The sequence below is a fragment of the Ictalurus punctatus genome, chromosome 9, assembly GCF_001660625.3.
Source record: "Ictalurus punctatus breed USDA103 chromosome 9, Coco_2.0, whole genome shotgun sequence".
Taxonomy (NCBI): domain Eukaryota; kingdom Metazoa; phylum Chordata; class Actinopteri; order Siluriformes; family Ictaluridae; genus Ictalurus; species Ictalurus punctatus.
In genome coordinates, this window is record NC_030424.2 from 5217346 (window position 1) to 5236670 (window position 19325).

General features: G+C 38.1%; 1 protein-coding gene and 1 long non-coding RNA gene across 2 annotated transcripts; one reads left to right on the top strand and one right to left on the bottom strand.

The window, feature by feature from the left end:
- Nucleotides 1-1829: 1829 nt before the first annotated feature.
- On the bottom strand, nucleotides 1830-9670 carry ctsba (cathepsin Ba). The gene is given in 10 exon segments (NM_001329309.1): nucleotides 1830-2380; nucleotides 3972-4100; nucleotides 4414-4530; nucleotides 4660-4806; nucleotides 4888-4973; nucleotides 6250-6365; nucleotides 6481-6595; nucleotides 7348-7433; nucleotides 7593-7716; nucleotides 9563-9670. Coding segments are annotated over 9 exon segments (993 nt in total). The 5' UTR covers nucleotide 7716; nucleotides 9563-9670; the 3' UTR covers nucleotides 1830-2306.
- Nucleotides 8260-19263, top strand: LOC128633617 (uncharacterized). The gene is made up of 4 exons (XR_008397060.1): nucleotides 8260-8296; nucleotides 11719-11782; nucleotides 12056-12239; nucleotides 17542-19263. It is a non-coding gene; the product is annotated as an uncharacterized LOC128633617 (long non-coding RNA).
- The last annotated feature ends 62 nt before the right edge of the window (nucleotides 19264-19325 follow it).

Genomic DNA, 19325 nt, shown 5'->3' on the forward strand with positions numbered 1-19325 from the left:
AATTTTTATACACGTCTCCTGTTCAACAAGCTACAGGATAGCTTGGGCGCACAATAAATCTTCCAGGGTTGCCCCCCGAAAAAAAAAAACCCAATTTAATAATTAAACATCACTACCTATTGAACAATAACACATTAACACCCCTGTCATTACTAATGAGGTTACATGTATTTTACTTTAAAATACTGCTCCAGCTCATCATTAATTACTGAAGAAGGACACAATAACACTTCAATATTAATGAGTTTGTTTACACTCGTATCCTTATAATTAAAATACATGCAAACATTATGTGATTCATACAACCTGTAGCTGTTATATTTTTAAAAAGCAGGGCTGACTCATTGAAATGTTGCCGTCTAATTATTTAAAGCAATAGTAATCAACTTGACGAAATATAAACAGTAGCACACTGTTTGCTCATATTAGATACCATGGAATACAGGTGGGGATAAAACAAGCCTTGGGGTCGCTTATTAGGGAGCAAGTAAACTGTAAGCTGTTTTGTGACAATATTCAATGTTAAAGTTACTATACAAATACAACTGAATTGAAATTAGACCAGATGAACACGGTCCCAGAATTTCCAACCAAGTTTTCAAGCCATTTAAGAAACTTCTTTCATTTAACTTGTCAAATGCCAGCACTTAAATAAAACGTAAAAAGTATTGAACTACACCAGCATTTAACTTCAGATCATTGACTACTTTGTTGATCTGAAGCCAGACTGAATATTTTCCATTGAAGAAAACATTGACCTACTAGAAATGAAAGATTACAGACAGGTCTATAGGTGCTAAAAGAGTCAGCGAGGTTCAAGAAACATCTCCAACTCGTTTTGAGTGTCCGTGACTTGTTTTACAAAGAACAGTGTGGAAATAACCTGCCTGGCAGATTTATTTATTTATTTTAACACTCCATCTCATTAAATTACAGAAGAGTGAAGGCTGTTGTAACAGCAAAGGGGGGTACTAACCCCATAGTTCTGGAATTGGCACATGCGAGTCAGGTATCCACATACTTTTGGCCACACTGTGTACTTTGCTAGGCAGCAAGTCATAGTATATATGTTGAGACTGAATGATGTTTCCAAACAAAACAATGTAGCTGATTTTTTGAAGAAAAAAAAAAATGAAAAAAATATATATATATAAAATTTTTCTTTTTAAGAATTTATCAAAAAGTTACTTTTCACATTAAAACCCAACATTAACTGCAGTCAAAATCTTAGTTAAAAACATTTTCTTTAGTACAGTTTGAGGTTTTTTTTTTTTGTTGTTTTTTTTAAATAAAAATAAAAAGAAGCAACTTCTTTACTTGAGTATTTTTTTGGCTGGATACCTTGCACTTTTAATTAAGTTTGCCAAGATTTTCACAAATTTTCTCTACATGCACGTTGTCCACCCCTGTCGAAAAGGTTGATAAATTTACCCACTCTAACCTTAGCTAGATTCTCACAATTCACTCCTTGCGATTTTACATCTGCAGTCTATGCAAAGGGTTGCATCTAAGGCCAAGAGGTTGAGTCAAGCAGGTAAATGTGTTTCACTGCCCATTACATTGCTTTACATATCAGTGTTATCAACAATTATACATCAACTATAACTGCTAGTATAGTTATTGTACCTAAAGCTATACAAGCTTTCTGCACTTCCACATGCTCGTACTGCACTGTTTTTAGTTCTTCACACCCCCCCACCCCCAACCCCCACCCCCCGGCCAAATAGTTTCCCCCTCCTTTTTAAATTCCATTTTACCCCTAAATAACAGTACTTAAGAAGCCAGACAGGTTCATAATCACCTGTGCACCCAATAAATTAGCTAGTAATGCACAAAGTGTCCTTTTTAGAAGTTTAACATTCATGAGGACATGGTCCACATGTGACTTACAAAATGGTAGAGCAAGAGCCTGTTAAGTTTTAATCACTTTAATCTGCATGACCATTAACAGATTGGTAGATGTTTGCAGGAGGTCATGTTACATTAATTATTTCACAGATAAAACAAACTGGATACATTGTCGTCACAATTTGTTTAAGAAATACAGGATCTCGTTTTGATATTTTATTTGAAAACATCTGTAGAATCACTTGTTTTAAAAAATAAAATAAAAAAATAATTAAAAAAAAAATGCCCACTTATTAATCTAAAACAGAAAAAAAGATCAGAATAATCTGAAAATTTTGAAGTACTCTTAAATGCTAAAATTGTCCAGTTTTTCCTTTTTAAAAAAAGTAAAATTATGTAAAATTATTTTTATTTCTATATAACCATATTTGAATTCATAATTTCCTCCTGCATATGCGCTACTTAGGGATACCAGCCACAATCTCAGACTCTATGCCACAGTGGTCCTCACCTCTCAGGATCTTGAAATAACCTGAAACAGAAACACAAAAAGCAATACAATTGATCACACTGATTTACGTTACACTTCGCGATTCACAATAGGTCCTGAGCGTCCTTCGTTTATTATGGTTCACCTACTTAGCTCGCAAGTTAATCATCAAACTATTTACGAGTCATGTCAGGTGTTTTGAACAGGCAAAACAAAAATGTCAATAAATCACTGAATGACTGCCCAGGGAATGTGTTGAATTATTTTACTCCCATTATTTTGAGCGTTTTCTTCATTCAACAATAAACAATATTCCTTCACAGTAACTGACCGTGTAGAGTATCAGCTATACGCATGCAATGATTACAGCCTTAAATTCTTTTTGGGTCTGATGCTACAGATTTAACACATCTGTATTTGGGGATTTTCTCCAATTCCTGTCTGCAGAACCCCTCAAGATGTCATTAGATGGGGAGAGTCTCTGTACCTGTATTCCCAGGTCTCTCCAGGTATATTCATTTGGGTTCAAGTCTGGGCTCTGGCTGGGAAACTCATTCCCACTTCCACGTTCTCTCGACTGTATTTCGGGTAAGTTTTGTACTGATGGGTACCTGTAAACCTAATCTGAGGCCCTAAGTGCATATTTTCCACAAATATGTCTCAATAGTTTGAGCCATTTGTCTTTTTCACCAGCAGGGACAGGGAGGATTCTTAGGATTGTGCAAATGATCCATATCGCAAAATTGACCATATGAGGAGTCGTTCCTGGTTTCCTCGAGAATCAGATTGCCATTCACGCGAAAGTTCAATCTTGGTTTCATTAGACCATAAAATCTTTTCATTACAGGCGAAGAGTCACTGAAGTGCCTTTTGGCAAATTACAAGTGAGCAGTCATGTAACTTAACTTCATGTACTTTAGCCTCTGATCACGCTACCACAAAGGCCTGATCAATGGAGCACTACAGCGATCCTATGTAACGGTGACCTCATTCTCGTCTTTCAACTTAGTTTTCTGGGAGAGTGTAGCTGCTTTATATTCTTTTCTTTTAGCTACTGCATTTTTCTTAATTGTTTGTGTTCCACTTTCCACAAGTTGAATAAACCCCAAAAGCTGGTGCTCAAGACAGAAGTTAGCAAGAAAAGGTTGACACATTTGATGTGCACATCCAGACACCAGAGAGGGAAGTTCTAGGTGTCAGGCAAAGATAGTGAGCCCCTATGTCAAACAATACTGAAAGCACTCGAATATTAATCAAGGCCTTTAGAGGCACCAGCAACTAAAGCACCTTTTAACCTTAACGGTTCTACAAACCACTTTACACCGTTTCTCATTCAGCCATTCACATACACCAATGGCAGCAGAGCTGGCAAGGCAAGGCGCTAGCCTGCCATCGGGAGCAACTTGGAGTTCAGTTTCTTGCCCTAGGACACTTCGTCAATCCGCTCTAACATTTGAACCACAGCCGCCCCGTGTATACCAGGAGCCAGGACACTGGTCATTTCGGGTCATATTTTTCTTGGGGCTCAATTTTCACTCCAGCTTGAGTTGACTCTTTTGAACATTTTGTTAAATCTCTCCCAAGCCTCATGAATGATTTTGTTTGCATTAAGAACTGCAGTAATTGGTTTTACCATTATCACCCCAGTCGGTGTTCCATGAGTTGGCAGCCAGCCAGTAGGGGGTTCCATTTTCCTCACCCCAGCCCAGGATCTTGATCGCATGACCTCCTACTGCTTCACCAGTAATGTGCTTATAAACACCTGGAACGTGGAACATAGAACAGAAAGAACACCATCATTTGAAGGATGAGTGTGACTTCTTAATTAAACATTAAATGAGTGCTGATATCAGCTTCTAAAATCAACAGGTGAAGTTGAAGGAAAGGTTGCACATCTGCCCAGGATTTAACTAAGTGGCTGAGTTGCAATTTTTTTTGTCAGTGACACATTACCAAGACCCTGCACTCACAGATTGCAGTTCTAACCGATATACAATTCCAAACTACTCAACCAAGTTTCTAGACTCTGACAAATCAAATCACTTACACACTTTAAGATGGGATTCATGCCTCACCCGACTTATACTGAAGAAAGTCCTCAAATACGGTGAAAGCTCCCTCCACTGGGCCATTCTTATAGAGCTCTTGCATTATCTGCTTCTCCTCGGCAGGAACATTATAAGCTTGTTTACCTACAGCAATAGTCACAAAGCAATGTGGAATTGTCAAGGGCAAAATTAACGGCAGTCTGATTATGTTAATGTACCTTAACTTTTATGCAGTTCACACTGGCAAACAGGTCTATAAACGCAGGTGCTTACCAAAGTGCTTGTCCTGTGTGTAAGACACACTGTAGCCAGGTTCACATTTTGTCTCACAGCTTGGAGTGTCTCCACCTTCCCCTGTGCAAGGAGGGCGCGAGCCATTTACGTGGTGCTCACAGGGCTCGATGGTGTATGGTCGACAGCCTAAGGAACACAAAGATCCATTTCACAAAATGCCACTACAATTTTAACCATGTGGAAGAGTATTACCTTACCTATACTTACCTATATGAGAGTTATAGAGTCCACCGGTCACCAGACCTTGAGTAGTCCAGAAATCCCAAGCAGCAGAAGGGTACCCACCATTACATCTGAAATATGAGTAGAGCAAAAACAATTGATTTTTGGGTCTCAAAAGTTGACACCCCAATAAGCACTTGGATTGGTCCCAACACCATGATGATATGGTATTCTAATTTCAAAAAAGCGTTGCTAAATGTGTAGTACTGTTTCCAGACACATAGCTGATTCTTTTGCTCTGGGCCCAGTTATACTTATGACTGGCCAAATTTATTTTAGCCCATGAAAAATGTATTATATTTATTAGCCTGTACAGAGAACTTAACCCTGCTTGTTTTCCTGTTTCTCCAGTTTCATCTTCCCTCCCACAAAATACCAGTAAATGGGTTGACTATATTAAATTGCCCCTAGGTGTGAATGAGTGTGCAAATGTTCAATGGAACCATTGGTCCCATCCAGGGTGTAATCACGCCTCACACCCAGCTATCCCAAGATAGGCTCAGGATTCACCACCACCTTGACCAGGATAAAGTGGTTATTAAAGATGAATGACAGAATACGCTGGGAAAGTTTGCTTGCCTCATGATTCAGGAAGATACAATTTGATTTTATAAAAAAATAAATAAATAAAAAAAATTCTGGATGCATCTCATTACTATGTTAATGATGAGTCATAGTTACATAGGAGTCTGAAGCAATGGATCTCCATGAATTGCACGTTACTGCCACTCGTCCTGCATTTCTCATTAACTTCATGACTCAAGCTTTTGTGTACAGCGTTGGTATAAATACTGTACCTCGGCTGCATGGTGTGCAAGAGGAAACATTTATTCTTCATTTTATATTTATTTATTTAGCAGATGCTTTTATCCAAACGTGACTTACAAATGAGGAAACACAAGCAAAAGCCTTCTTTTTCTACAACTAGGGTCGTACAAGTTGCCCTATAAACCGCAAAGTGTGCCAAAATGTAAGCTTCTTTATATTTATAAAAAAAATAATAAAAAAATAAAAGGGGGGGGGGGGGGGGTGCTGGTTTGACTTCTTGCCGTGCGTTTCACGTTACTACTTGCTGTCTCTGATGACATTTCCCTCTCTTGCATTTTTGAAAGTAAACACGGCTTCCAGAACTGGATCAATTCTTTCAAAGAGTCTTTCAAGAATGCATCACAATGCATTGTCCAAACTATATCACCCCCCCAACCCCTGAAGTAATGTACAGTTTGCCCACATTTGCATGACATGCACAACATGAACCCAATTTTGTTTCCAAGATAAATGTTTTTGAACACAATTCATTCTTGACCCCTAATAAAGTTCTGTAGATTTACAGGTGTGCTCACTCACCCCATCCCACAGTCAGTGCAACAGGTCAGCAGGTCCTCAGAGGAGATCTCCACGCTCACTTTGGCATTACTATGGATACAGATTCTGTCTGAAATTGCTTCAGCTGCTCCAAAAGCCTGCAAGTTACGTGGAACATTACTACTCAACCTGCAGGATGCAGACAGGCATGGAACATCTAAATCTCTAATGTATTGAATCAGTGCAGTCCTTTTTAATGCATCAAGCACATACCCAACATGATCCGCAAGAACCCTGGTCTCTGATTTCTTTTAGAGTTGGGCAGTTAGGCCACTGCTCTCTGGGATCAAAATTCTTTGGAAGTGTGATGTCTCCAGCATACTGAACCCTACAAACACGCCAAAAAGGAGACACTTAACCCTTTGTGCAGAAAGAAAAGGAAACAGTACTTTCTAATTTTCATTACATTATAATTCTCATAGTGTGTTAGATTTTACACTTTTTTTGTAAGCATATTTAATTTTTTCCCCCCGGTCAAACTTTTCTGCATTCATTTATGCTGGGGAAAGTGCCAATTTGACCATTTTCAGGCAGAAAAAAAATAATTTATATATTGTAGCGTTCCGACAAAAAAAAACAAAAAAAAAAAAACAAAAAAAACAAAAAAAAAAAAAGTCATTTTTAGTTTAGTTTTAATTCACGTAAATCTGGCACATCAGAGTGAATTGTAACAGAAAATTAGAACGTGGTTTAAAATGCTTGTGTTTACTTTGCTCTCCTGAGCTGGCAAGCTCAAACACGTTCATACAATTGAGCAGCAGCAGAGCAACAGTGAATATCTCAGCCGTGTGGAATAATTTCATGTTTTTCGGGGGATACCTAGCATAAATTATAGGAAACTAAAAAGTCTTCCAACCCACTGGAACGGAGATACTTCACTGTGCTACAAAGTACTATACATGTTGTAGCCTTCTGACATTAAATAGTTTTAAGCTTAAATATTCATCTAACTGAAAAGAGGAAACCAGACATGTGATTCATCACAAAGGTAATGTGTGTGACAAAAAAAAAAAAAAAAAAAAATTACCACAAATGTATTTCCTCTTTCGTTCTGTTGCTCTTTAATAAAAATATACTCACATGACTGGGAGTTTTGGTCCTTTTAGCATCGTTCCACACAATTGCTTCACATAGCTGTAATCTACATTGCCAAAATTATGTCCAGCCTACAGAGAAAACCAGACACATTCCAAAGTTGAAAATTGATCTCCTAAAGCAGTGATTGCCTTAACTTCGCTAATCTTGTCTTAACATAATGTCTACTTGTATTACTGAATTACCACCACCCTTTTACATAAGCAAACCATTTTATTAGTAGCACTTACTTTCCATGTAGTGTTCGCTTTGTTGATATAGTTGACCATCTCATGAGAGAGCGCGCGTAGACGTGGACGAGCCCAGCACGCAGCCAGTGCTGATGCTAGGTACAGCAAAGTCAGGCACCTCATTCTAAAACACAAAACAATTTGAATCTCACATTTAATACGTGTAGCTAACCACCTCTGGAAAGCAAGTCCTGAATGTGTAATACTAATTGCACTAAAGAAGTCAAAGTAAATAGGACTTGAGGCTGCACATTAAAAAGAGTTCCATTTAGGTTGCAAATAAATACTCGGTGCCTCATTTCATACAGCACTGCTAAGAAGCGATAACCCAGACCGCAGACCAATCCAAGCCAAAGATGAGAAACTTTAGGAACATAAGTCAGTCTGGCAAGTGTACAGTGGGCCACAATGACTAAGCAACATCATTTACTACCAAATACGACTTGATGCCTGATGGAATCTAATGCTTCCCCGTCATTTCTGACCCATATTGTTGCTGAGATATAGTAATATAAAGACTGATTTCAGGCTATTTTCATGTCACTCGGTTCATTGCATACATTTCACATTGGCACATAGGCCAGAAGAAATCACTAAGTGCAGGCTAGTGCTGAGTCATCCTGCCTTTAAATGTTCATGTGACACATTACACAATTCACACATATTACACATCGTCAATTGATCGGGGTGGGGGACATGCGTAAGTAAGTTTCATAAAATAATCTAATACTGACGTAGTTATTTGGGGGGTTTTTTACATTATATGTTCATAAAAATTGGTTGTTTTAGTTCAATGCAAATGAACATTCTATTCAAGTATTTCAGCTAAATTCTAACAGATTTGCATTGTTTCCACTCCCATGAACATGTAATATTTTCTAATTTAAAAAAAAAAAAAAAATTTTAAAGGGGGTCTCATCAAGGAACCCGGTGTTTAGGATTTAATATTTCCATAAATATTATTCCCAGCCACATGGGATTTGGCAGAAATAAAGACAAACCTTAAGTCTATCAGAAGTCACAAGACAGGTTTTGTTTAGTCCCCCCCATTATGGGTTCCTCAAAATGAAGGAAGAGTGCATCATTTCCAGACGTGACTGACATTATTGGCTTACACACCTCAATTTAATAGACGCAGAAACTAAATAACAAAAAGGCCAAATTTGAAGTCTGAACAACCAATAAAATTCAAGATATTGACAAAATGACAAGACGAGCTTTAATAATTGTGTTACTTTTGACGGGCACAGATGTGGGGCTTTTCTGAAACCTGGCAACCCTGGTTAATGCACGGTTTTGTTCAACAAACCCGCTGTATCAAAACAGTCGAGCAAATGGACGCCTAAAACCGCTCAAAAAATAGCCACCGTGTTTGGTCGACTCTCGAATATGAATATATATACACTTCAGAGATACTCTAAATATTTACTCGATATTAGCCTATAGCATAAGTCACGTGTGATAGCCTTTCGACTTACTTTTGTTTGGTTGTTATTAACGTTACTCTGCCGCACCCTAATATACAGTCACGAGCTTCCGCTGAACATGGAGCGCGTTAAACAAAACAAATAACATTGTGTACTCATTAACACGGGTTTTTAGACTTTAGACTATTTAGAGTCTTAGTTTTTGAATTAGGGACTTATCATGAGGATGTGTTTTGTAGTCCTCTATCGAAAACACTTGTGTAAATGGCTCGGGCTGGAAAATCTTCCCAAATGTGGTTTCAAAGACAATAAACAACAATCCGACGTCATATCCAGTTTAATTTAAACCGATAGTGACAGATAACACTACAAACTCGTAACATAAACCGTGTAAAATCCTTAAAAAAAAAATAGCTCTGAATTCTTATTTAGACTTATTAACTAGGTAAGTTAACCTAAACCTGTTAAAAGACAAAACATACCAAATAGAGCGATGTAATACACTTAACAACTCGTACAATATTGACAGTGTTGTGCTCTTACCTGGATTGGATTACTTCTGCCTTATGCTGTGTGTGATTTGACCGTGCTGCCTTTATCAACACGACCCCCGTGTTTTAGCGAAACCATGTGATCAGTCATGTGCGTGTATGACAAAGGCAGGACGGGAAATGAAACTGTGGATGGGGGGAAAAAATGTCTTGCGTCAAAATAAAAGCCTGCAAAGTCAGCATCTAAAAGGCGTGACCATGCAAACTAAAAGACATCCACCTGTTTTCTGTACCGCTGATCCTTACTGGGTCGTGAGGAACCTGGAGCATATCCCATATCCCAAGAGGCATGGGGCACAAAGCGGGGGTGCCAGTCCAATGCAGGCCACAATCACACACATTCACACACTACGACACTTTAGGATATGCCAATCAGCCTACATTGCATGTCTTTGGACTGAAACAGAAGTACCTGAAGGAAGCAAATACACTCTAGCCAACAGTCTGATCCTCGTGTTGTTTTAATTCCAAATAATCTGATAATAGATGAATCTCAAGGTGAAATTTTGCTGTTAAGATTTCAAAGTTAATTATCACAGTTAATTATCACAAGTGATTGCAGCAAGTTCGCCAATTTATTGAAAACGTATAACCCCAATATCTTTCATATAATTTCATTTAATATAAATGCACATTGTTTTAATCAAATGTTTTTTCTGTGAAGCGCTCTTCTTACAGTTTGCTCTGGGGAGATGACTTAGTCGTGTCACTTATATGTCACTTTGCTCACAGCTGATTGGTCCAAGTTGGGTTTGAGTTCTCTTACCCAGAACATAACCTGTCCCGGAGCAGGTTATGCCCCGAAGCCACTTTCATGGTACAAAAATCAGGGACTATTATAGTTTCCATTAAAACCAATATAATTCCTACTATAACCATTAAAACCATTACAAATTCTATGAGGGTTTCTATTGTTTTTTGTTTTTTTTCAGCACGGATATTATGAAATTAGGCACACGCTGTATTCGTTTGAAATTTTAAGAAATAAAAAATATTCACCAGTCACCAATACTGTGCTTGAATTATTATTGCAACCCTATATTTGAAACTATCTTTAGGTTGTAACAATGAAACAGTCTATTACACTGTCCCACATTACCTGAATATGTGAGATAAAGGGATAATATTATATGCTCTTTATTTGTGCTGTAAATCTATCCTAACCTGTTACACGAAACCTGAAGCTACACAGAATGAAATCTGAGGCTGCAGTGGATACAGGCTCATCTAAGCTGGACAGGTGAAGATTGAGGGGCCAATCTTCAGTTTCCAATCTTCAGTTTCCAAATGGTCCAATCTTCAGTTTCCCAGTTTTTGTGAGCCTGTGCCCACTGTAGCGTCAGAGTCCCGTTCTAGTTTGAGAGCAGTGGACCCCAGTGTGGTTTCTGGCTGTTGTAGCCCGTACACTTAAAGATTTGACATGTAGTGCATTATGAGACTTTTTCACCATGGTTGTAAAAAGCGGTTATATTAGTTACTGTAGCCTTCCTGTCAGCCTGAACCAGTATTTTACAAATTCTGCATAAAATGTATGGACGGTACATGAAAATAACAGAAGTTTCTGAAATGCTCAAACCAGTTGTTCCGGAACCAAGAAAAGTCGCTGAGGTCGCATTTATTTTTTCCTCATTTTGATGTTTCGTGTGAACATTAACTGAAGTTCTTGACCTGTATTTGCATGATTTTATGTATTGTGCTGCTGGTTGGAGAATTGCATAACTGAGCAGGGGTATATGTGTTCAGGTGAGCACAGGTTATGTAGCTATGTCTATTGACAAAATGTGATTTTGACCAACATTATTTAATTTAAGCACAGTGCTGTAAAAAGTTATTTTTGTAAAACATTATGGGGAGTGTTTTTTTTTTCTTATTTCATAGCAGACCAGAGTGTCCCTCCATTCTTTCCTTACATCCATTGAATGAGCATGAGCTCTATGATGGACAGTATGTAGTATGTAAATTTTGTATGATTTAGACTATTTTGAGCCCAAACGCAAGTATACTACACTTGTAGCACACACAAATGTATAGTGTGAGATTTACTGACTAGTTTCATCTTAGAACAGTAATTTATCATGCCACGTTGTGCTTTAGCTGCTAAACCCAAAGGTCTATTCTTTTATTTATTCCTTATTTATTCATTTCCAGAGTGTGAGGTCTGCAGTCATCATTTCACTAAGAGAATACTTATGCATTTTAAAATGTCATCCAGGTATGTAGCTCCCTATTCTGTTTATTTAAAACCTTTAAGCTGTTTTATATTCAGTGTTCTGTTTTGCTATAATCTTTATTATTATTATTATTATTATTACAGTTAAACAATTTTGGAATATTTATAGCTTGTGTAAAACTTTACAATCATGTACTTTGTAACGCTACATCTCTGTTGGATGAGCATGAGTGTGAAAAGAGTGTATAAGAGTGTGAAATATACAGTCGTCATTTCACAACTAAAAAGATTTACGCATTTTCAAATGTCTTCCAGAATAAATGGATCAGAAAGTGAGTCCCATATCCAACTGAGTCTGTGGATGAACAGCCATGGTTACACCCAGAACTTGCTTATGTTTTCAAATGCAAGCCCAGTCATGAGTGGAGTGCAAAACAAAAGATTCAGGAAAGGGTTGATGAATATAAGCATGAGAAGAGATCCTTCACTAACATGCCAGGTCAAGTACATTTAAAGTACAGCACCATACTGTAACACCACTGTGGCTTGTAAAGAAAGCTGGAAAGACAAGCTTAGCAAGTGAAAAGCAGAAACATATAGTGAAACCATTGTTGTGTCACAACATCACCACAGTCAAAACTATTTAAAGGTGAATTGTATGATGACAAGGGGCACATTTATTAATCGTGTAGTAAAGTTGAGTGTAACTGTTTGCGTAATTCAAACCAAACAGAAGTTTATTGCCAGATTTATAAAACTTTCGGAAACACTGATTTCCTTCATACTTGCATTCCTGTATTGATCACCCGTAAAAAGCAACCCATGTTCTCGACACATGATTCATTTGCATGTAGTGACACCCACAAACCTCCATAAAGGTTCGAATGTACAGACAGCTGGGAGTATGAAACAAATGACTGAGGTAAAGCCTAAAAAACAGAACTGAAAGATATTTTCACTCGAAATGAATGATGAGGATAAAGGCTGAAAGGCAGAAGTGGACGTTTATTTTTTTACTCACGTCTATGGCAATAAAAATATGCAAAAATATATCATAAATCACGATAAGCGAGTACTAAATTATATGTCAACTGATAGGCTCTCATTCTTAGTGAACTAGCATGAGGATATGTTTTTGATAGAGACTATAAAGCTTTTTTATAAGTCACTCTGGATAAAGGCATCTGCTACATGCTGTAAATGCAATAAAAATGAGCAATGTCTACACAGTCAGGTGCAGGAGTAGAATGTTTTTCTAAATTAACATAATTTTCACGAATACCAAATTTCTTGTACGAACGATTTACGAATAAATCTGTTTATATCCATCTTCAGAATCTGAGAAATTTCTATCTCGCTGCTCTAAATTGCTGGCTCCATGGTGACTTCCCTGAAAAACGTTGGCACCATTAGATGCAACAAAGCTGTCATGCTGGTTCCTGGCACTGAACGTTTCTTGTGGGCTAAACTGCAAGGCAATACTGCAATAATTTCTCCAGGCAGCACTGTCGTTACAGATACTACCTCCTCATTTTCAGATACCAGGGATTTAATGGTTATTTGAATAGTCACCCCTGGGGTGATAGATAGATTCCATGCTAAGTGCTAAACATGCCTGCCAGTCCCATCACAGTATGGAGAAATGCTAAATTCACAGATGTTTTCACTTGCTTGGCAGTGGAGGACATGGAAATTCTGAATCAATATGTACCAGAATCCAAGTCTCAAGCTATAAGCACATGACTGCAACTGTCCTTGATGTGTCAACATCTCACACTAATATGGCTATAGAGGTGAAGGAACAATTGAGGCTAAATGGCAGAACTGGTAATAAAGTATAAGGATATATTCTCATGTCATCATCTTGATTGTGGAGAATCTGAATATATCCTTATATATCTATATATTATCTATCTATATATAATCTGACAAACCACCTGATGGATATGAAGCCATTCCAGGTACCATTTCTCAGAGACCCACTGTTAAATAAAAAAATGAAATAGTTATAATTAGTAATTCCACCAGTGAGTATGCCTCATCACTTGTGGTTGCTTAGAGGGGAAAAGTGGTAAATTTAGGGTATGCACTGACATCTGTTGGCTGAACAATCACTGCAAGATTCTCATCCTCTGCTTCATCATGCTGACTGCTTTGATGCCATTGGAGGGCATGATTTTTTTTAGTACTATGGACCTCACATCTGCCTTTAACAGCATTCCTCTTTATGAAGATTACAAGAAAATACTCTGCATTCACAACACATTTCGGTCTATATGAATATGATCATTTCTCTCAAGGGTTTTGCAATAGTCCTGGTAGCTTCATGAGGTCATGAAGTATTCTCAGTGACCACAACTTCCTTAGTCTCCTACTTGGGATGACCTTTTAATTTTTGCACCAACAGAAAAATAGGCTTTAGAAAGTTCTTCTGCTCTCTGGACCTGCCTGATCCATTGTGATGCACTACTTCTGGTTGGTTTCTATGTGGAAAAACCCCTCCCCCCGTATTAGGAATACCGTAGCCAGGAATACCGTAGCCATGGTCTGCAACAATGTTTAGGTAGGTGGTACATGTCAAAGTAACATCCACATGAATAACAGGACCCAAGGTTTCCCAGCAGAACATTGTCCAGAGCATCACACTGTCTCCACCAGCTTGCTTTCTTTCCATAGTGCATCCTGGCGCCATCTCTCCCCCAAGTAAGTGACACACACTCACTCAACCACATGATGAAAAATAAAAAAGTAATTCATCAGTCCAGGCCACCTTCTACCATTGCTCCATGGTCCAGTTCTGATGCTCACATGCCCACTGTAGGCACTTTTGGTAGTGGACAGGGGCCAGCATGGGCACTCTATCCGGTCTGCAACTATGCAGCCCCATACGCAGCAAGCTGTGATGCACTGTGTGTTTTGGCAACTTTCTATCATAGCCAGCATGAACCTTTTTCAGCAATTTGTGGTACAGTAGCTCTTTTGTAGGATCGGACCAGACGGGCTAGCTTTCACACCCTATGCATATCAATGAGCCTTGGGTGGCCAAGACTCTGTCAGCGGTTCATCAGCTGTCCTTCCTTGGACCACTTTTGGTAGCTACTAACCACTGCATACCAGGAAGTTTTGAGTTTTGATAGAATAAGGTTTGGCTATGTTTAGGGTTTGCTTTGTGTTACGTTTGGGCTAAGGTTAATGTCTGAAATGATTATTTCTCCCTCTTTTACTAAGCAGAGCCCAGCTTTTTGCTCATTTGTTGTTTTCCCTTCTTTTTTGGTCTGTAATTAGTACTGTCTTCCAATCCTATTGGAGGAATCATGGTTTCTATATCTATCATTCCTGTTTTAGAAGATGTGGTTCCTGTGTTTGTCCATCTTATTAGAGAAGGTATATGCATCAATCTCTATTAGAGGAGGCATGGCTTCTGAGTTTATCCGGCAAATTGTAGTAGGCATGGCTTATGTGACTATCAGTTTTAATAGAGAAGGCATGGCCTCTGTTTTCATCACGCATATTGGAGGAGATGTGGGTTGTGTGGCTATCAGTCCTATTATAGGAAGCATGGCGTCTGTACCTCAGTGCCACAGTAATTGGCTTAAAAATGTTCTGTCCTTTTAGAAAAGTTATCAAGGCTATCAATGGGGAGAGGAGTAAACCAGCTCAAGCCACCTTTCCATGGACCTGCTGGCAGGAGCAGCAATTTGATTAAGACTCCTTCACTGGGTAAAAGGTCTTGAAGAGCTCTACTGGGGTGGAATCTGGCTGACAGTCCTCCCCAGACAATCTTTTTGCCCCACTCTGTATGGTCCTCCAGAGCATGTGAGCGAAGTGAAGTGGTGTGACACTCTGCTCAATATTCCACTCTATATGTGTGCGCTCTTCTCAATCGCTCACAGCACAAGCAAAAGTTCCAGTCATGTACTGCTCATGCTCACTCCACCATTTGATAAGGCGGAGCACTCAGTCTGCAGCTGTATTGTTTATCCAGTTTGCTGTTTTCCCTTCTTTTTTCTTTTATTTGGACTGTGTCTATCAGTCCTATTGGAGGAATCCAGGCTTCTGTGTCTACCAGTCCTATTGGAGAAGGTGTGGCTTCAGACTTAATGGAGGAGGCATGGTTTCTGTCTATGAGTCCTATTGGAGAAGGTGTGGCTTCAGAGTTAATGGGGGAGGCATGGCTTCTGTGTCTATCAGTCCTGTCTGTGTCTGTCAGAGCTATTGGAGGAGGTGTGGCACCTGCGTCTCTCAGTTCGATTGGCGCAGCCAGAGCTTCTATGTCTATCAGTCTCTACTGGAGCAGGCGTGGCTTCTGTGTCTATCAGTCTTATTGGAGGTGCCATGGTTTATGGGTCTATCAGTTCTATTTGTTGAGGTATGTCTTCAATGTCTATTAGTGTCAATTAGTTCTTTGGGAGGGGGCATGTCTTCTGTCTTTCAGTCTTACAGTAATTTGCCTTAAATTGTGTTGTCCTTTAGTTAAAGCTATCAAGGCTATTAAGGGGGAGGTGAGCTGGCTGTCCTTGGACCTGCTGGCAGGAGCAGCTATTTGATTAGGACTCTTTCACTGGTTAAAAGATCTTGTAGAAATCTGTTGGTGTGGAGTTTGGCTATACAATATTCCCTAGGTAATCCCTTCATCCCACCCAATGTATGGTCCTCCTACATGTGTTAAATCGACTGTCTGTTAATTTTGGCTTTGCAGTAGAATAGCTTTCTGCCAGGAGCAGCTGTCTGTTTGTAGTTCCCCTGTCTTTTGTCTAAGATCAGTTGTAGTGTCTGTTCTTATCACTTTCATATATTTTATCACTTACTCTATATGAGGACATCATAGAAAACATTTATTTGTTTGTTTGTTTGTTTGTTTTTGTTTACTTACTTACTTATTTCTTTTCAGTTTCACAATTTGCAGCGGTACTCTATCACCAGTTTGTTGTTTTTGTTTTTATTATGACTTTATCTCAGTCCTATTGGAGGAATCCTAGCTTCTGTGTGACCTTTTGAGTTGTGGCTTCACAATATGAATATGACATATAACCTAAAATATAACATATATTGACAAAACACACAGAATTACAAACCACACAAGATCACTCAGCTGCACTATGGATATTTTAATTTAACTTATTAAATAGTTAGTATCTTCTTAATTCCATCTTCTTTTTAAAAAAAATAATATACAGTATGTATCGAACATTGGCAGTTAATGGGGGGGTTTTTCACTTGGATAAATGTAATTACTCAGTCTTTCATTTGGACAATAACCCTTCACTTCAGATTCCCATAAATGTTCAGGAGAGGATTTTAACATAATTCAGATCAAACATTACATTGCACGACACAAAATAACATTTCAAACATATATCACAATGTGAATCTTTTGATTTACAGCAGTGTAGCCACAAGATGGTAGCAAATCATCACAGACATTTTGGCTGCAGCATTGGCGATAATATAAAACCAGTGCTGGTTTGTGCATCGGTTTTACCTGATCACCTTTGAAAATCATATGCATTTATTAAAGATCAAAGAAATTTATAAGATCTCGTAAACAAGGCATTGAAAGAAGTTCAGATAGGCCTGCAGTTGAATTCTTTAAAAATTCTTCAAAATAATATTTACACATAAAAATGGCTATGTGTTTATACAAGATGAAGACGTTATATCCACAATGCAAAAGATACTAGTTTGCATCAGCACAAATATCTTTGTGTTGCTTTGTGGATTTTTCATCTATTCCTCATGACGTTTTCTCCTAGGATTTCCTGATACGTCAATGAATCCATCTTGCCTTCCACATGCTGTAGGTTTCCAGTGCCAGAGGATGCAAAGCAGCCCCAGAGCATCACCGAGCCACCACCATGCTTGACTATGGACAGAGTGGTCTTCCTTCATTCTTCTTCCTCCAGACATACTGCAGATCCATCGTGCTGAAAAGTTCCAGTTTTGTTTCATCGCTCCTCAGAACAGAATCCCAAAACTTCTGTGGCTTATTTATATGATTTTGAGCCGAAATTTCTTGTGCTTTTGGGTCAGTAGTGGTGTACGTCTTGGAGTTATGGCATGAAAACCTTCTGCGTTTAGTACACGCCTTACTGTGCTCACTGAACCCTCAGTGCCTGTTGCACCAAGTCTTGCTGCAGGTCTTTTGCAGTCACTCGAGGGTTTTTCAGAACCTGCCTTCTCAGAAATCTGGTTGCAGCCGTGGATAGCTTCCTTTATCTGCCCCGTCCAGGAAGTGTACACTCAACAAACCCCTAGCCAGTTCAGGTATTTCATGTGTTCCAGCTCAAGCACATCTGGTGCAACTAATGAAGCCCTTGATTATTTGCATAATGTGTGCTTGAGACAACACCTGTTTTGCATATTTGTGCTGTTGTGAGAGATTCTGTTGAGGGGGTGAATAATTTTGAGACTGGAGAAATCATTATAAGTCATTATAAGCTGAATTTGGAGAAACCACTTGAAGCATTCGTTGTGTTGAACTATTTCAATTGCTTTTGTTTGATTTGTTCATCGCAAACAGCTGAAAGTCTGTAAATTTTGACAATAAACCTGATTTTCAATGGGGGTTGAATCATTTTGATTGCAAAATAATGAAAGAACATTAATATTATTTGAGGAGGGAATGTTTTTTGTGTGCTGTAAAGTGGATTTGTTTAGTGGCAGTGTGTGGCTGGAAAATACTCAAGTATGGGTTGAATGAACATTTTGTCATCAACAAAAAACAAATAATAGAGATGTTAGGCTAGTGTGTACACTATACATCAAAATTTCGACAACATAGACTGAATATATATATATTTCATTGTTTGACATCATATTACATAGGCTTATGTTTGAAACTTGTTTTTAAAACACAAAGCTGATGTTACATGATTAAGGAACTAAACTATTTTATTGGAGTTTACAAATATTTAAAATGCAATTTTACCAAATACAAATTACAATAAAATATCAGCATAGTAAATTTATTTTTTTCTTTTCCTTCATAGTACAGTAGACTAACTAGATTATTTTTAAAAGCATCATTTATCTTCAGTATAGTCTTAACTAAATATCTATTCCTCACATCTAAGATAGAGTATTGCACCACATTACACATTGCATTTTACAAAAATACATAATTTAAAAGCTATTTCTTTGACATAGGTTTAGTCTACTATCTAGTTAAATCTTTTATTTCATCTCATCTGTTTATTTCCATTCATTTCTTGTGATTGTGTGGATTCCTTCTGTCTTTACTAGGGGGAAAAGAGGAGAAGGGCTTTTTTGGCAAGCGTTCTGTGTCTGAGCGAGAGTGCTGAGTGTAACTCCATGTCTGAGCATCCTGCCCTGATTATTCTGTGTGAAGCTGTGTATTTTTAGCAAACAAATAGCTGTTTTCAATGCTTTTCTCCATGGTGCATGAATAAACAATGTCATTTCTTAGCGTAGTGTGTGCGCAGGTTATTTATTCCCCATAACAAATGTTTCAAACTTTCTTTTTCTATACAAATACATAAATTTATCTCTTTGTCCATGTTGGAAGTCTTTCTCTTGTTGTTTTTTGATATATATATATATATATATATATATATATATATATATA